The sequence below is a fragment of the Paralichthys olivaceus genome, chromosome 13 (assembly GCF_024713975.1).
Source record: "Paralichthys olivaceus isolate ysfri-2021 chromosome 13, ASM2471397v2, whole genome shotgun sequence".
NCBI classification, from domain to species: domain Eukaryota; kingdom Metazoa; phylum Chordata; class Actinopteri; order Pleuronectiformes; family Paralichthyidae; genus Paralichthys; species Paralichthys olivaceus.
The window spans coordinates 22,326,666-22,345,932 of record NC_091105.1 but is presented as its reverse complement, the minus strand read 5'-3'; the positions used below and the strand labels follow the sequence as shown (position 1 = coordinate 22,345,932).

General features: G+C 41.6%; 2 protein-coding genes across 15 annotated transcripts in view; one reads left to right on the top strand and one right to left on the bottom strand.

The window, feature by feature from the left end:
- The first annotated feature begins 5,532 nt into the window (after window positions 1-5,532).
- prss35 (serine protease 35) lies at window positions 5,533-11,896 on the top strand. Its single transcript, XM_020091071.2, has 2 exons — window positions 5,533-5,765; window positions 9,397-11,896. Exon 2 carries the CDS (start codon window positions 9,416-9,418, stop codon window positions 10,691-10,693), a length of 1,278 nt encoding a protein of 425 aa, XP_019946630.1. The 5' UTR covers window positions 5,533-5,765; window positions 9,397-9,415; the 3' UTR covers window positions 10,694-11,896.
- Window positions 11,897-12,544: 648 nt separating this feature from the next.
- The window catches only part of snap91a (synaptosome associated protein 91a), a 47,005-nt gene continuing 40,282 nt past the window's right edge, over window positions 12,545-19,267 (bottom strand). For 12 of the 14 annotated variants that reach the window (XM_069536696.1, XM_069536701.1, XM_069536703.1 and 9 more), the window contains 8 exons: window positions 18,681-18,941; window positions 16,630-16,815; window positions 16,518-16,536; window positions 16,291-16,381; window positions 15,875-15,970; window positions 15,600-15,734; window positions 15,339-15,427; window positions 12,545-14,356 (listed from right to left, as the gene is read on the bottom strand). In XM_069536696.1, the coding sequence (XP_069392797.1) occupies window positions 15,347-15,427; window positions 15,600-15,734; window positions 15,875-15,970; window positions 16,291-16,381; window positions 16,518-16,536; window positions 16,630-16,815; window positions 18,681-18,941 (869 nt within the window). In that variant the 3' untranslated portion in view covers window positions 12,545-14,356; window positions 15,339-15,346. Of the gene's footprint in view, window positions 14,357-15,306; window positions 15,428-15,599; window positions 15,735-15,874; window positions 15,971-16,290; window positions 16,382-16,517; window positions 16,537-16,629; window positions 16,816-18,680; window positions 18,942-19,267 lie in introns of all 14 variants that reach the window. The other 2 variants (XM_069536699.1, XM_069536697.1) reach the window with 2 other exon arrangements.

The following is a 19,267-nucleotide window of genomic DNA, read 5'->3' as shown; positions in this document are numbered from 1 at the left end:
TGTGGCTGTAGACCTTTATCCTTGTTAATGTACATATAGACGAATTATACATGTCAGGAGGCAAATTAATCATATTAAACAAGGAATAGAAAAGATTGTTTGTTTTAGTTTTTTGATTGGATCAAAAACAAAGAGGTTCTTGGAATACATCCATTTTCTCTTGCCAGAGCTTTTGTCTGAGAAGGTTATCAGGTCAGATGAGATACAGAATCCCTCCTAGTTGCTCTGGGTCTGCACCATGGTCACTTCCTGGAATATCTCCACAGGGAGGTGTCCAGGGGATATTCCAATCAGATGCCTGAAGGACCTCAAACTTTTACAGAATCACTGGTTTTCCTATGAGTTTGCCCAAGTGTCTGTCTCTAGGAGTGAGCTCAGCCGCAATGCAAAGGCAGCTCATTTTGACCTACTTCAAGTTATTTAAATGTTTTGGCCCATAGGAAAAGTTCCTGACCAAAGTTGAGGGTTTGAATGTAAATAAATCTGAAAACTGTCAGACTCAGCCCCCTTTTCTCGCTGACAGTCTCATACAGTGTACACATTTTTGCTGATGCTGCACCAGCCCGGCTGTCAATCAGGTGCTTCATCTCACTTAGGGCCCTGAGAAACTTGAACTGCTTTACTTGGGGCAGCAACTCACTCCTGTCCCATGGGGAGCAGTCCATACTTCCTTCCAGTTTCTTGAAGTCAAACTTTAAATGATGACAGTGCTGTGACCTCCCTTCACAAGTGCGTCTTTGCAGCGGGGCTGCGGTTGCTTGTTCATTTGCACACGAGATTCAAAGGCGCACGTGTCACTTCAGTCAGCCTTTCATCACGTACAGTCTCCTCTCTGACAGCTGGCATGCTAACCATTTACCCAAATATTTACTATTAATAGAGGTTAAACTGTATGTGGATCTAAGCAAGACCTTTAACTAACTGTCCCGTTACTGTTTTTATACATATATATTTACTATACTGTATTAATGTTTGTATGTGTGTGTGTGAGAGAGAGGTAGTGAGGTAGAGAGTCCCATCATATCAATGGTGGTCTGTGTCACACTGAGCAGAGCTAAAAGACCATTCAGTTTCCAAAATAAAGACTGTGGAAGTGAGCTGGGGTCAGTGCAGCCCCCTGAGCTGTTTTATTAGTGTGGTCTGTGCAGAGGACTAGGCAGCCTTTAATGTATACTGCTATGCACAGAGGAGAGGGCAATGAGGTCCTCTTAGTTCCAGATTTAATAGAAAAACAAAGTTCTGTGCTCTATTAAATTTGTGTAAACACAAATCAGGGAGCTCATGGTTATTCAGTGGTTTTCAGACAGTTAGTCACTCAAGAGTATGAACACATCAGAAGACTTATGAGTACTATGAATTCAAGGTTAACCAAAAAACACAGCCTTCCCCCCAAAAAAAATTGGTTTACTCCTCCTTTGCTGATGTGACAGCAGGGAAAGTCTCACCCAGTGCACCCAAACATAACTAATGAAATTCCTGAAAATTCACTCCCCCACCAATAAGCATCCATCCACCACAGCAGAGTGCAAAGGGAGCACTTCCTGTGAGGGTGTGACGCCCGGCACAAAAGCCCCTCTATCCACAACGGCCCAGACCCCAACCAGAAAATATCACTCACTGCTTTTCTATTTGGAAGCAACTGAGCTGGTAACATAGACAACTCTCTCTCTCTCCCTCTCTGTTGCCTCATTCCTCCTCTCTGACCTTTGACCTTGAACTTAACTGGAAACAGGGACATTTGCTTTGATTCTTTGTCTGCATGCGCTATGGTTGTGATATTACTGGTCCCAGTTTGTTGTTGAGTTTAGTAGTTGGGTAAACAACAACACAGTATGTCTCTTGATCAGCAAACTCAGTGGATCATCAGACCATGGATAACAAGCTGTTGTGGAAACACCGGAGAAGGCCGTGCCATTTTGTGTGGGTCCACAAGATGCTCCTGAGGCTCACATACTTTCCAGGCTGACCAGTGGCCAGTTTGATGAGCACCTAGCTCAGATTACTGCCAGGACTTGTTTCTGTTGACTTTCATTCTCAAAGGTGGCATTCGCAACATTGTGTCATGCAAATGTTTTGCTTGAATTTTCCGCACGTAAGGGTGAAGCAAATGAGATGCCTTTGCATCTTTTACCTTGCATCAATCGTGTTGCCCGGTGCAAGGGATGCAAATGTTGTTTGCCTCGCCTGTGATCCCAACGCACCCTGAGAGTTCTGGAGTGCACCTGAGCTCACCTCTGATGTTATGGGTTGTAATTGTAAATATCCTCACACTATTTTCAGATGCATATAATTTAATGTGCAGAGCTGTGGTCATAATTCCAAATGTAATTGTCACTATATGCTATTCCACAGACAGAAGACATAAATCTGATATAAAATAGTGTTTGAATATAATTTTCACAACATTTCAACTGCTTTCTCTCCTTATGCTGTCCTCACATATCTTTTCAAAAGTCTAACTGATGGACAAACGATGTCTTCCCCCTTTAGCAGATCAATGTGAAATTTAAACTCTGCACATAAAGTGAAGCTTGAACATGACAGTGAACTAGACAGATGAAAATGAATGAGATCAACTGGAAGGGGTCATAAACGCTGTCTCAGCTGTGGTGGCAGCAAAGCGCTCGTCTCACCTCTGCTCCACCCACACGTAGTGCCTACATTATTTAGATATGGTGGTTTCAGTAATTTGAGAAAAATGGTGGTAGCTTCAAAAAATAAACTGTGGGTGATGTCACATAAGCAGTGTTTTTCCACAAACACACAGACGCACACCAACACACACACACACACACACACACACACACACACACACACACACACACACACACACACACACACACTTTGGAGCTCTTTAATACACTAACAATGACCATGCAAGAGTCTTTCACATTGAGTATCAGTGCCAATGATCTACCAGAGACCCCTGTATGTTTACAGTCCCTGCACTGTTTTCATTGACCAATGGGTCAATCACCCAACATGTAGGTAGGGTATGTTTCATTAACATGTAGAGAGAACGTGTAGCTCTCATGCTGAATCCTCCTGCTTAGAAAACATCAGGCCTCATAACTGTATGCACAACATGCACAGGGGATGTGTGTGATCACCACCCACGTGGATGAGTATCCGTCATGAGCTGTAAGATGCAAGCCACCCAAGTCCTTTCTCTCTCTCTCGCTCTGTCTCTCTCACACACACACACAGACACAGACCTGCACAGTCTCAGGAACAGGTGTAATTTCATCACCATATTGTTTAAATCTGCCTGCTGCCTGCTGCACATCAAAGTCAGCAACAGCAGTGATCACACAAAGATCAGTCTCTATTCATTGAAATCACAGGCTGCAGTCCGTGTTCCCTCCTGAGCCAGATGTGTATCATCACTCTTGTCTCGCTCGCTCTCTCTCTCTCTCCCTCATTCCACACATATTTTCCGTGTCTTTTCTTGCCTCATTGAGACTTCAATTGGTCACTATGACATTCTTCCTCCAGCAGGCCCCAGTCCTGACCTTGCATAATGAAAAGACTAAACACAAAAAATGTTCTTAGTGTGTCTCACTGTTTCTCCTGTCATGTTGCTCTGTGGACGCAACGGGGCGTTCAAGTACTCACTGACACTGTGGAGGACCAAGGTTGTCAGAAAGCGTCCATCCATCCATATTATGAAACTGTTATTGATTCTGTTATAGTAGAACATGGTTATCCTTTAAAATGAGAGGCTACATGACATTTTTTTGTTATAATATTAATTATGATACATTTTATAGGTACAGAACTTTTCAAAATCTACATTACAAAGTGCTTTGCAGTTGCACTAAAATAAAGGAGACTAGTCATAACATAAACGGTCTTCAAATGGAATGGATAAGAACAATTGCATAAAAAGCGTGTGGCTTGTAAAAGCAGAGATATAGGGAAATTAAAACTAAAGGAAAATCAGGAAAGGTTTTCCGATAAAAGTTGGTCTTAAAAAGACATCACTGACTCAGATGACCTGATCACCTTGGGAAGGTTATTCTAGAGCCTCAGGGTCCTGACTGCAAAAGCCTTGTCCATTTGGTTTTCAGCTGGGCCACTGGAAAGGACAGACAACTTCTGGAGGAAGAAAGTGCTCCAGCTGCTGGTACATATGCTACTAAAAGGTTAGAGGTGCAGCTCGGACAGAGAAAAGGAATCAGTAAAATCTTAAAATCTATTTTAATACAGACTTTGAGCCACTGTAAAGAGGCTAAAACAGGAGTGATATGATTCTGTAATCAGTCAATACTTGATTCAGTAGTAAGTAAAAAGGCTGCTGGAATAATCCAAGTGGGATGAAGGCATGTAAAATGGTATCTGTGTCTTTAAAAGTTAAGAGCAACCGTATTATTGAAATATTTCTTGATTAAAAATAAGATTTACAGGTTTTAAATGTCTAAGAGCTGCAATTTAAAACTCCTACACATTTAAGGGAGAAACATTTTAACTTTTACTCCACTAGATTTATTTAACAAGAGAGTCTAATCATTATTTTACAGATTCATATTTTACATAGGGTGGCACAGTGGAACGATGGCTAGCACTGTGCCTCACAGCCCTACTACCTTTAAATCCCAGCCAGGCCTTTCTGTGCAGAGTTGCATGCTCTCCCTTTGGGTTTACCGCAACTCTCACCTAAGCTAATGAATGGATGGATATTTCACATACAAAATATTTCACTTTATAAAACAGAATGCACAAAATGCATTAACTCCCCCTTGAGCAACAACAACATTACAACTGGATTCTCTGTTGAGCATTCTGGACACTTTTACTTTAATATATATTGTATTGACTGGCAATGTTAAAGGGATAGTTAGCCGAAAAATGAAAATTCACTGATTACCTACTCACCACTATGCCCATGGAGGGGTGGGTGAAGTGTTTGAGTCCACAAAACACTTCTGGAGTCTCAGGGGTAAACAACATTTCACCCGAATCCAATACGATTGAAGTAACTGGTGATTCATTTTTCAAACATAATAAAAACAACAGAAGAGACCACAACATGCCTCCTTACTGCTCCTGTGGTCTCATCCAAGTGTCTGTAAGCCCCGACATATTCACCCAGTCATATTTGACTTGAAACAGCATCATCATTGGAGTAAATCATGATCATCTTGATGGAAAAAGTCACGTTTAGCCAACTGATATCTATAAATGAATAACAATAATTTATGTTTTTTAACTAATTGGACCTTCATGTCTGTTCATGGGTTCAGGGTAACTTTTTACTAGCTGGATTTGGGTGAGTTGGGCTCTTCACACTTGAGTGGACATGTAGAATAAGGGTGCAGCAGATGTGGAGGCTCTCATGGCTCAGAGTGGAGACCCCTCACAAGCCATTGTTGACTAATTCCTTCACATAGAGGCCCCGTTTACTTCATGCTCTCTCCCCCTCTCTCTCTCTCTCTCTCTCTCTGGTCCCACCCATACGTGAACAGCTTTTGTGACAAGTGGAAAAAAAGAACAGTCTTTTTCTTTCCTCCCCCCTCCTCCCTCCTCCCTCCCTCCCTCCTCAGCATCAAGTGCAGCCTGAGCGCAGCGTCCCGGCTGAGACTTTCTCTCTCTCTGCCTCTTTGAAGAAGTCATGAGGAGAAGGGAGCGCTGCTGATGCCAGGACGTCTGGGATGCTCTAACACCGCAGTGTGTTTTCTACTGGGATCATATTTGTTTGTTTCTGAGGGAGACAAAGCAAACAATACACTGCGGATTTGACTTATCCATCAATCGGATGCAAGCAGGTAGGACGCGTCATGGCGCACAGTTATTACCGACTTCTTGCCGGAGAAGCGAGGTGAATACTTCGCTTTTACGAGTTTACCTCCTGTTTTATTTCACGTTTTCGCTTTTCATTGATTTCTCTCAGTTTGGATTTAAGTTGACTTAAACTTCTTAGTTGTGCGCAAAATGACTTATTTGCATTATTTTTTTTAATTTTAGTGTTTATGATGGGATTGGATGAGATTATTTTGGGATGAGATTATTTATTGAAGGCATGAGTACAAGTATATTTGCATGGTGGTTCTGCAAATTCAAATTCAAATATTCATTGCCCTTCTTCTTTCCACGAACAAAGCTGATGCAGATGTGGACGTACAGTCTGTTTTCCTCATTTCACTGCATTACTGAAAGATTTTGATATTTCTTTCCTAATCATTTGCATTTATTTGCATTTTAATGTGAAAACATGGTTCAGAGTTTACTTTTCTGAGCACTTCAGTGTTGGCTGTGTCTGGGGTTTTCAAAGTACTCTGTAAACTGCGCCGGTGAAATAAAATGTATTCAAAGCTGTGAAAATTAGTCAAAGTAAATGAAAATAATCCCTTCTGATAAACGTTGTATTGAACTACACAATAGACATGGAGAGTTGCACCATAGCGCCCTCCTTTGGCCATTTTGTCTCCTGGGTGCCCTATAAGGCAGTTTATGTTGACTCCCTCCACCCAGGGATGGAGAGGGCACATGCAGCTTCTCGTTCAGCTGACAGCAATGGAAAATAGTTGAGTTGAAATTAGCGGCTTCTGTGACCAAGAGCCATCATGGCAGCATATCAGTTTCCACTCGATGCTGAATAATTGCAGCCTCCCCTCTGGATTTGTATTATGTCTAAGTCTGGTGAGTGAGAGTGTGAAGCCGAGCAGAAACTCATTTTTGTTTTCTCATTTATAGAGACTGTTTTACTGCCCTTGTGGGCTTGTATTTTATTGCCGTCTGTTTCGGACTGGTTAGATGTTGGCCACTGGGTTATGTTTTATGTAGACTGTGTGGCACACTCAGCTGGATGGCATGGGCACTAAGTAAATGGTAAATTGTCTGAGACCTCTCAAAGTGCTTTACAATACAGTTTTTTGCCTTTTGCCCATTCATACAATGCATCTATGTCCTGCACGTTCTCTATCACATTACACTGTCACTTAAGGGCAATTTTGCCCTCAGTATCTTGCCCAAGGGCATTTCAGCCGGGATTGAAGAGATTGGAGACTGGGATTAAACCACTGACCTTCTGTTTCATGGATGACCCGCTCTATCTATCACCTGAGCCACAGCCGCCCACACACTGGCAAAACAAAACCTAGAATTGAAAAAGAAAAATCCTCTTTAGTCTCAACTCAAAAGTGGAATTTGGGTTGAATCACTACAATGGATGAAAAAACACAGATATGGTTCTCAGGTGATACTGTATGAGGCAATGAGTGTCCTGGGAGCTTTGCCCAACCAGATGATGTCTCATTTTCATGCTGCACTAACATCTAATTGAAAGGGAATGTGTGTCAGTGGACTCTCTGGCCAATAGAGGCTGCCCCCGCCCCCCAAAAAAGATTCTGTCCTCTATAACCCACCAGATGTCAGGTCTGTCAGTCTGGATACATTAAAACCCCACAAACAGCCAGAATAAACAACTATTTCACTATGAACTCCTTTATAAAATGAATGGTTGGATTTTCACCCTTGAACAGCAAATGATTTTCTCTCCTTGTGTGTGGGATCGCCCTGCGTGACTTCATCACCACAGCCACGCTGACGCATTGATGCTCTCCTACTCTGTAGTTAAGTGATGGTCTGCTGGGTCTATTAAAACGCACCCAAATTGTAACTTTCTTTATGGGGTTATCAGGATTATTGGCAGCCTCACACTCTGTAGCTGTAGACGCATGAATCGTCAGCCTGTCTGCAGCCTGCACAGTCTCCATGTTTGATGTCATTCCTGTGCATGGACAAGGAGCAGAGTGGAGCGCTGCAGGAAACCAGATATGGCCATTACTGAGAGGGAAGGTTAACCATTGTGGCAAACCTCCAAGCCACTGTCTCAGCCCATTCAGAGGATCAGGGTTCATCCTCTGCTTCTCGTTGCCCACAGACTCAGAGGACATAACTCTCCTCGAAACCACACAGCAGAACTCGAGAAAAAAGAGCTTGACAATTTTGTATGTAGATTGCTTTTTTTCCCCTTTTGAACAATTAATCCAATAATTTTTCTGCAAACTTGGGCATTTGAAGGAATTTCACCTCCCACAATTGGATTGTCCTGTCTCAAAGTGCTCTCTAATATTCTGGGCTACACTGCCTCCCTGTGTCTGTAAATGGAACTGTTTAGCTTTTCTTTACTCGTAAACATTTGATATAGCACCTTCTCAATTCAGGGAAATGTTTCATGTGTGTTTAATGGGCTCAAAGCTGAGTATTCTGGTTTCATTCATTTGTTTGTAATACAGTTCTGAACATCATCTCTGTTACTCAGTAGAGATGTTTAGTGCTGAAGCAAGTGAATCTTCAAAAGTGGATCAAACCATATGAACCCACTGTGCTGGTGTCAATCGTATGATGTGAAAGCTGATTCCTTAGCCATTAACCTGGTACCAGTATCTATATATATCTTATTTGCTTCACTGGGGCAAACACTGAAGCTACAGCCAGATTTTAATTAGAGATTACAATGCACTGGAGCATCTTGGTAGCCACACTGCATGCCACATAATTGCAATGTTTAATTCAAGCTGAGGACCTGTGTTAGATGAAATGCCCCTATACCTCTCTATCCTAGTTTTACCTCCTCACAACCAGCATCCATTTAAAAAGTGTGTAAAAAAACAGCAATAAAAGGTTAAGTCATTACACCAGCTGAGGTGCTATCTAACTAAGCTATTTGAATGTTCAGTCAACAGTCTACCATGATGCTAGTAGATCTGAGAAGCTGTATTTTTGAGCTTTAAGCTACTGTAAATACTAATACTCTTGCTGTGACAATGCGAATATGCAAATGTTTTGCAGCTTTACAATATTTACTTTGTTACTGTATTAACATGGTAATATTTGCTCATTTGCATACAACAACAAGATAGGAATGTCTTTAGTTTTGCAGGATTTTATTCTTAAATCAAAATGTTGAACAAATTAAAATTTGCACAAAAATATTGGGGCTTCAGTGTCAGGTAAGCTCCCGTACATTAAGAAGATGTTGATATTTAACTAAATAATAGGACTGCTGGTGGCTCTACAGACTTCAAGTCTAGGGATCAACAGTCATGACAATTCATCTTCTGGGTACCACAAATATCTGTGCGACATGTTATGGTGATCCTTACTGTATCTGTCAAAACATTGAACTAAAAAAGGGCAACTGAATGGTACCACTAGCATGAAGGCAACGTTGACCAATAATTTCCAGGCAATCCACGTGAACATATTTCAGAGTGGACCAAAGTAGTGGACGACTGACTGACACTGTTGTCTTTAGTGCCACACGTGGTGAAAATGTTCCTTTGTTGCAATGGTTAGAAAAAACAAACTGAAGATCTCATCAAAGTGATTCAGGACTTCAACCCATATTGAAAAGTTCTCCTAAGTTTTCCTCGCTGTTCTTTATTGTTTCAGAGCCAGGCCCAACTTAACAATGGGCCCCATACCCCTGTGTGTCCTGCTGCCGGTTGTATTGGCTGTGACGTTGGCTGCAGCTGCTGAGGAGAATGCAGTCGATGATGAGTATACCTGGCCACATTGGAAGGTGCCTCTGGTAAGAAAAAGACGTACTGTGCATCTCAGCAACCCCGACTTCTCAGCCCATCCACAACCGGAGTTAAGTGGGACCTGTGGGATTGAGTGTCAGCGTCTCCTCCCTACACCTTCTCTGCAAGACCTGGAGCAGTTCTTGTCCTATGAGACGGTCTACGAAAATGGTACACGCACGTTTACCTCAGTTTCTGTGCAAGGTCTCAATGAGGTCACAGCCTTGTCCAAAAATTCCTCAACTCACTCGCGCCGTAAACGGGAGGTTTATGGCACAGACACCCGCTTTACCATCTCTGATAAGCAGTTCTCAACCAAGTATCCCTTCTCCACCTCTGTGAAGCTCTCCACAGGATGTTCTGGGGTTCTGGTGTCACCTAAACATGTACTGACGGCTGCCCACTGCATTCATGATGGGAAGGATTACCTAAATGGAGCGCAGAAGCTACGTGTTGGTATTCTGAAGGAGAAGTCCAGACGAGGGAAAGGAGGCAAAGGGAAAGGAGGGCGAGGAAAGGGCAAAAGGAGAAAGGGAGACAAAGATAAAGAAGATGTCGAAGAAAAGGAAGACAATGTTGGGAAAGGGGATCATAAAGGGAAAGGGAAAGGTAGGAAGGGTCGGAGTCGGAGTCGGCGAAGCGCAGAATCAGAGAAACCCTCTTTCAGGTGGACCAGGGTCAAGCAGACCCAGATTCCTAAGGGCTGGTTCAAGGGTGTGTCTGAAGGGCTGGCTGCAGATTATGACTACGCTGTTCTCGAGCTGAAGAAAGCCCCAAAAGTCAAGTACATGGATCTGGGTGTTGTCCCCTCAGTCAAGAAGCTCCCCGCTGGGAGGATCCACTTCTCTGGATTTGATGATGACCGGCCTGGCAACCTGGTCTACCGGTTCTGCTCAGTGTCTGATGAGTCCAATGATTTACTTTATCAGTACTGTGATGCCAAACCTGGCTCCAGTGGCTCTGGAGTCTACATCCGCCTGAAAGAGCCCGGCAAGAAAAAGTGGAAGAGGAAGATCATTGGAGTTTTCTCCGGTCACCAGTGGGTGGACGTAAGCGGAAACGGGATGCAACAGGATTACAACGTGGCAGTGAGGATAACACCCGTCAAATATGCTCAGATCTGCAACTGGGTCCATGGGGACTCAAGTGAGTGCCAGGGGGCCTAAGACAACACAGGATCCCCCCTCAACCACCTCCCCACTCCAAACCCTTAGACTACCTAAGAGACATTTTACCTTTTCTAAGCCCCCCAACCTTCTATCACCAACCAGGGGCCCGACGACTGCCTCTTCTCTTCCTGCCTCCCTGTTACCTCCTGTGCTCCCCAACATCACCTCCTCCACTGACACACACACACACACACACAAAGCCATGCAAACCCCTAAAACTAAACTGGCTCTTTAGCTTTTCTAATTTATTTGCTTAAAAAAAAACAACAGAGAAAAATATGTATTGTATGTATTTACAGGTTGATCGGATCTGCAGTTTTGCTTTCTTTTTTTCCCCCTTTTTTAAAAAGATTTGACAATTTCACATATAAGTTTGGGAAGCTTGTATGTTGTTTGTGAGTGAAGCCAAGTCACATCAATCGTATATTCCACCTCAGCTTTTTATAGAGATCAAGTGTTCTTCTCCACCACTGTAAAGGAGTTTGTGTGAATTGGCTTTGAAAAAAAAACAAAACAGGAAAAATAAATGTTAACTGTTGTTTTATAAATGAACTATATAGAAATATTGAGATTACATGTTTTTAAACAATTTAATGAGCTGGTGTTTTGCATTGTGTATATCTAGAAGTTTTTTTTACAGCTATCTTTCTAAATAAGACAATTTTTCTTTTCTGTCACAATAGAGAAAGGGTTCTTATTAATCCTGGATAGAAGAATTTTTTTTCTGATTTGTGAGTCTCTAATCATATTTTCTCTGTTCTTGCAAAGCAGTGAAATGTGGTTTCATTGTTGTGCACATGATTATATCGGTGCTTATCCAGAAGACGTGGTGCTAATTTATGGAATTGTAAACTTTTGTTTGTTTCTTTCTATTTGAATAGAGGGGGGGCTTCTCAGAATATATTTTGATAGCCTAGTACTGTAACTATGTATTTAATGTGAGGCTACATATTTGGGTTGCGTTCAGATGGGACTGAACCATTAAACACATTATTTGAGCTGTTTCTGTGATTGTAAGGGCTAAATAAGATTAAAAGAGTTATATTGTTATAAAATAACAAAATCTCAATCCAGGATGTGATATTTTTCATGTATTTCCAAAAATTCATACGAGAATCTTTTTGAAAACCAAATAGCTGAAATTGATCTGAAATTAATGATGCAGATTGAAGACCACCACCCATTAAACTAAGATTACTACTTGTGTGTGTTTGTGATTATCCAGATAACAAAATAACTACAACTGGTTTGTGGGTAACAATCACAATGAGACCTCAGCGGGTAATGGTTACTGTTCTTTATGTGACCTCTGGCTGTTTCACCACAAGTCACGCAACTGAACACTACATATGTATAAGACTTAATTATTTTCATGGGACCCCAGTGCAGATGATTTTTTGGGCCCCCTTGCAAGTGACCAGAAAACAGACTTTAATTACAGCCTGTGAACCGGATTGTACATGGCAGATTCATCATACACACAGACACCCGGAAACCAACCAGTGGTCTCCTTCTGGAGTTCAGAGCATATACTGTACAACATAACTCCTGGTTTTCTATGTGTCAGTTAGACTGCAATAATTTCACATGACTTTGACACAAATTATAATGTGTCAAAACTAGACTCTAACTCAAAGATCATTCTAAAAAAAGCAACTACAGGATAAGATAGAAATGAAGGAACTGCAGGGATCTGTATTTGACTTTAAACATTTCTTAGCAAATGTCACTAAGACTTGATTTCCAAGTTGATACTGCGCACTTACTGATGAATAAAACGTATACAGATGCTGTTGGATGGAACTGAAGCGAATCAGATTCTCTTTAAATAAGACATAATCCTTCACAGGAAGTTCAATCCGTCATTGAATTTATTGCATCTCAAAGGGCTTACATGCACTGGAGAGGGTCATCGTAAATAAAATAATTTCACAACTAAACAAAAATACATATTTTTATAATTCAGTCATGAAAAATGTCAATAATCTCCCATCATTTTCTCAGATTCTCTCTGGATTCTCACAACCAATTCTTTACACAGTTCAGTGAAATGATGAACAGTGTCAGCAGGTTACAGCACAGGACTGGGGCATGAGGTCATACATCTGAATACAAATCTGAATCCAAATACAGGTCAACACTACAACATATTTAGTCCACTGTAAGTCAGTGGGAAACAAGATCATGGCTCAATGATGATCTCTGGGTGTTTTTACACACTGCTCCCATGTGGCCACATACAGTATCACAGGAGTTACACTGATGGGATGAAGGTCAACAGTGATCAAAGAAGCAACTCGAAAAACATTATGTTCAGACATCAGTCAAATTGGAGTTTTTCTTTTTCATAAAATGTCACTTTTCATCACCCACACTGTCATTTGGTCCGACAGGATTGGGTGCAACATGGATCTTAAAGGAACTCTGTGGGTTTTATGACCACTAGAGGCACTATATAGCAATGTTTGGTTGTTTGTCTCTGCATTTCATGTCCTTTTAAACATCGTATCATATTTTAATTTGAACTGTCTGAACATAGAGTTTGGTATGACAATGGGATATTCTATGAGATACAAAATAACCATACTTACTTGTTCTTTATAAGTTATAATGTAAACACAAGCAGAAGACATACCCACATGAGAAGTGTCAATATCATAGGTAGACACTTATATCGACAGTTGTACAGTTACATTGAAGGGCAGTTTAATTCCATCTTTATCATGAATTAATCAACATTTTCTCTGGAACTAAGTTGACCAGGATGTTTTTTTCTTAGCAGTGCCAGCAAATATCAACATCAGACTGGAGGATTATTCTAAAAGAACAGAAGATATAAATAAGTCAGGAAAGACAAAAAAGAGACAACGAGTAAAAAAAAAAAATAAGAAAAACTGAAAGGATCACTTGCTGGTCCAGTAAGATTCAGAAGCCTGCAGAGGTTGTTTCTTAATATACAGAATATTAATCATAGAGCGGTATTCATGTTTGAATTTCCAAATACTTTCGGATGATGACGGGAAATAGAAGGATACTCACACAACTTCTTACAATTTCATGTCAGATTCACATTTATATTTCTCTTCAACAGACACACAGAATAGAGACAGAATCCTCGCCAGAGAAGTTTATGTACATCGAAGAGGACCGTTCTGTAAACAACACACCAAATGTTTCTCTGAAAATCTACAGGGGCTTTGTTTACCACTCCCATCCAGTCAGAGTGGGACAAAGACGAGCCCCTCCCCTTTCAGAAGGAGGCGAGGACAAAAGTATGGGGTCAGTGGGAGGAGCTTAGGACACTAAAGCACATTCATCATTCAACTCAACACTAGAAAGAAGTCTAAACACATACGTCTTCACTTCCTCTCACATACATTTGTGGACTTTTTTTTTTTTCAGGGTTTTGTGTGGTTTTGTTTAGACAAAAGAATGATACATCTACATAAGCACAAGCTTGTTTTTTTTTCTCTCATATTTATTTATATAATCCGCTATGGTTCACTTTCACAGTTTGTGCTACAACATCACACAGGAGAAGGGGTGGGGTGTTGATGGGCGGGGGTGGAGGAAAAGATGCTCTAAGGTTGAGAAGCTGAACATCGCTGGCATCCTGAGATGTTGATGGACACCAGGTCCCTGCTCCACAGAAGAAAGCAGCTGGAGGACAGGAAACAGAAAACATTTTCAACATAAGAGTCAAGTGGTTCTAGGGGGTCTGGGAACATTTTTAATGAAAGCTCTGTGCTGTGCAGTCATTTTTGTCTTGATTCGAAAACAGAATGACAGACGGATCCCAAAGTGGTACATTCCAAACAGTCCTTTACACAGCTATGATGTGTAGTTAATAAACCAATTGCTGGGTGCAATATTTATTATTATTTTTGCGTAAGAGCAGAAAGAAACAAGTTAGAACAACTAAACTCAATGCAAATTCAATTTAAAAAAGTGACCCAGAAGTACAAAAGAAAAGCACCTTTAGCAAACATTGATCAACTGTTAAAAGCACAAAAAACATAAAAATGGAAATATACGTTGATCATTCATTCAATTTGCAGGTACTGTACTTAGTATCAGAGCAGCTATGAAGCAGCTGTGAAGGAGTGACAAATATTTGCAAAGGTTACAGTCTTTTAAAAGAATATTTACTACTTTTTAAATGTTACATTGAAGTTATTTCTAAGGTTTCTGTATATGTAACCAGAGAGGCTGTTCAATCCTTGTCTTCCCCATTATGCAGTCTAAAGTGTCCAAACTAAACCCCAAAATTGCCCCTGACGTCTGTGCCGTTCTCATAGAGAAATGCTGCACATACTGTAGATGCACTGTGTGAATGGGTGACAGCAAAAATTGTACAGTAAAGGACTTTGAATGGTCATCGTGACTAGAAGAGCATTATATTAATACAGACCATTAAACCATTACAATGTCATGTCGAAAAAATTGAAGGAGTAGGCTACAAATCTTAAATGTCTGACATCAACAGCAGAGACATTTGTTCCGTCTCTCCATCAAGTTTATCATAAGCCACGTAGAAGCCACATATGTACTGTATCAACAACCATAAAGTGAACAAATGAAAGTCACTCAGAATCTGTTATTGTGCTTACTGTGCTGTAAATGTACAGCGCTGAGCTCCCACCTGGGGCATTATAAGAAGTCCTTGAGGTCGAGGTCTGCCAGAGGGTCCTTGGGCTTCTTGGGACTCTGGCTTGCAGGTCCTGGAGAAAGCTGAGAAACAGGGAAAAGGAGAACAGATATGAATCAATGTCAAATATATCCACGCAAATGTTTTTACATCATAAATGGTTTCGTCATGTGGAAATCATGTGTGTGCAAACCACAGGCCTGATTTAATGTAGGCTTCTGTGTGTGTGTGTGTATGTGTGTGTGTGTCTGTTACCGGTGCTCCTGGTGCAGCGACTCCAGGTGCCGCTCCAGCCACACCTGTGAAGGCAGGTCTCATCATGGGCTGTACCATCATTGGCTGCCCCATCATGGGTTGCATCATGGGAGCTCCAGGCCCTGCTGCTGGAGGCTGGTGAGACAGGGAGAGCACAGTAGACTGGGATTTGTAAAGGCAAAACAGATTCATCACAAACAGCCGTCAGGATTATCTAGATTTGTAACTCAAATGCAGTATTATACATTGTTCACTGAGAATGAAATACATCTCACCATGGCAAAGCAAGGCTGTGCACTCATTGGTGGCACCATTGCTCCACTAGGTGGACCAGCTCCTGGTGCTCCAGGAGCTCCAGGGTTGGCCCCAGCCTAAAAACAAAGACAGACGCAGACAGAGGTCAAGTCAAAGTCAACTTTATTGTCAATTCTGCTGTAATATAAGTAGACATAACATAACATCAGCGCAACTGGTATGTTCTTAAAACCTTAATCACAGCTCACACAGCTTGTGGGACTTTTGATGTTTGCATTTTTTCTGCATTAATGACAGACAATTACATTTGTTTTGTGACTTGTTTATATCATTTCTGTCTGAGGCAGCAGACACGGATCTCAACTCAACAAGCAGAATTTAAACGTCTCTTGGATGACGTTTGATCTCATGGTGGTAGAGTCCATATTGTTCTTACCATGGGGGCTCCTGGTGTTGCCCAGCTTGTTGGGGCTACATGTGGCGTCCAGTTGGCGCCTCCTGTGAGCTTCTTCTCACTCTGTGGGTCCCTGAAAGAGATGAAACACAGGACAGATCTGAGAGGTTTGTTCGAATTCCAGGTCTTAAATTAAAACTGCTGTGGTAACGTTTGAGCATTCACAAGCATCATGCATGCACGGAAATCTCATATTTAAACACACTTACTTTTTCTTTACTCCGAGGTCTGAAGAGAAGAAAGAAATCAAAGTTAACTTGACATGAATGAATTATTCTAAACATAAAAGACAGAGCTCAGGAATGAAAAACTGCTGTTTACCTCCAATCAGGTTGGCCAGTGACGAGTCCAGATCCCCTCCAATGGTTTTGGTGGGAGGCGGGGTGGCAGGGGGAGCGCCTGCCATGCCTCCTAATGCGACGGGAGTTCCCATGCTTCCAGCAGTGCTGCCCCCGGTGCTCTGGGGCGTGACGGCGGGCATCAGCAAGCCGCCTAATCCATCAAACACTTGGGGAGAGGGTGGGAATGACGGGACATCAGAGAAACAACACAGATTACAAACCTGCAAATCCCTAATCTCACTACAACACAAGCAGCGGACAGATGTGAGACCAGACAGTTGGGTGGGGGGTGTAATCCAGTTGTGACAGAATTGGTCATTATCTGTGCCTCACATGCACAATGCAGGACTGTAACTATGTTGGAGCATTCAGAGGAAAACAACTCCAGCAACTCCAGCAACTCTCTTGGCTCGTTGCTTCGCCAGTTTACAGGTCAAGAACTTAACCACTGGCTGCTTCTAAAGTAGCACTGGTTTGAACCAGATGTCATCAAGGCCAAATATTTTTGGGTTTCATTCCAACTGGCTGTGAAATGAAAATATCAATTGAAATTGTTTAAGAGGCTTCACAGTGGCAAATTAAATAGTTTCCAAAAATGATTCAAAAAAATGTTAAATGATAAAATGTTTAAACTATAACAAGATTAGCAGAGGTTTCTTTCTATATTCTATTCTTCAAAAAAAGAATAAACAAATTAATCAATCAATAAATAAGATATCAGAAGATCAGCCTGGTAAAATAACAAATGTGGAGCATCTTGTTAAGTTAGGCTTTAAAATAGGTTTCACAAATAACAAAATCTTTCTTAATCAGCACCACATCATCATAGGTGTCAGGACTGGGAAAATATTGTGCAAGAAACTGTCTCTTTTGAAGAAAGAAATGTTTGGTAGTGGTCAACTGTAGTTTTTTTTAAAACAATAAGATTGATTCAAAAGTTTGAATCAAGGAGGAGTGTAACTCCAGCAAGCACAGGTTCTCCTTTCCTTAATATTTTCCTTATTCTCAAATTATTATAACTTTTTTTCTTTTAACATTATGACTTTATTCTTGCAATATTTCAACTTCATTCTTGAAATATCAGAATCACTATGTTTTTGTTAGTGTATTAACAACTAAAACTTAGAATCATTGTGTTTTTATTATCTAGCTTTCTTGATTCTGATCTCTGACCAAAGAGTAACATGGAACAGTACAGAATTTAAAAGTGTTGCTGTAACCCTTCAGGTCTGGAATGAAAACCTTCAGACCTACTCTAGTGCAAGTGGACTCAGGACTTGATGGCATGTGGTTGTAAGAGCCACTGCTCTAAAATACAGGGGGAAATAAAGATACAGTGTACAAACGTAAATGACAGTAAGTTGCGTCTCATGCAGGAGTCAAACAGGGCTCGTTAAGCAACATGCAAAATAGAAACATGGTTAGAAGACGCCGAAGGGAAGAATCGTCCGAACTGCACATGCTGCAATGAACTGCAGTGTTCAACTCACCAATTACAGATTAGAAGAAGCAAACAATGATGACCCAGCAGAGAGGGGGGGGGTGTGAACAGGAGTGAAAGGAAGATTTTTTAAAATAAGCCAGTACAGTAAAGGTGTGGAGCAGAAAAAAAGATTGTGAGAGGGCGGTCGTGAATGATGACGAGGTGGAGAAAGCACAGCATTTATGAGAGTACAAGAGAATAAAGAGAAAGAGAAACCATTGCGAGAGAGGGAGCAGCGCTGAGGAGTAAAGCTGCAGAAACAACAGATTCATATCAGGAGGACAGTGACAGCAACAGCAGATCAGATCAGTGTCATTCATGCAGAAATCAAGCTGTGAGCAGGAAGAGATGACTCGCTCCACTGTTAACATACAACAGTTTTAATGAAGCAGATTAAAGCATCAAGCAGGAGACCTGTCAAAATGGGAATAGGAGACTTTTGGTCATTTTCTAATATTTAACAAGGCACCACAATCACACAGATCATTACAATGAAGCTAAACAAAAGAAGATGATTCCTCCAACACAACTAATTATGATTCACTTACTTGAAGCATCAAAGCCTCCAGAGGGTGCTGATGTAGTGGTTGCGGATTCTGGTGCTGCTGCAGCTGCAGCAGGGACCGGTGGTGTTGGAGACACCAGCGAGCCCAGGGTGTCAAAGCCCGACTCCAAGAGGTCATTCTGTGCTGGAGCTGGAGCCAAGGGAGCCAAGGGAGTCAAGGGAGCCAAGGGAGCCAAGGGAGCCAAGGGAGCCAAGGGAGCCAGAGGTGGAGCAGCAGTGGGGGCCAGGGTGGGGGACATCAGGCCTGAGGGACAAAACAGAGAGTGAGGTAAGATAAAACACACAACTGGTTCGTATCAGAATCAACGTTATTCCATGACCAACACACATTCAATATGATTACAGACGAAACAGGTGGCACATGAGGCATCATCTTGGATATGTGTCTGGAGAAATCCATGCAGAAGCTCATAGCAGCAGCATAGAGCACCGAGGAGAAGCAAATTACTCAACCAGTGGCAACACGAGGTCTTCTCATCATATTGGAAGGGAATTAGACTTCCAATATGATGATAACAGAAAAACACAGCATTATAAAACAATAGTAAGGAAACTAGAAAATTCCTCCCA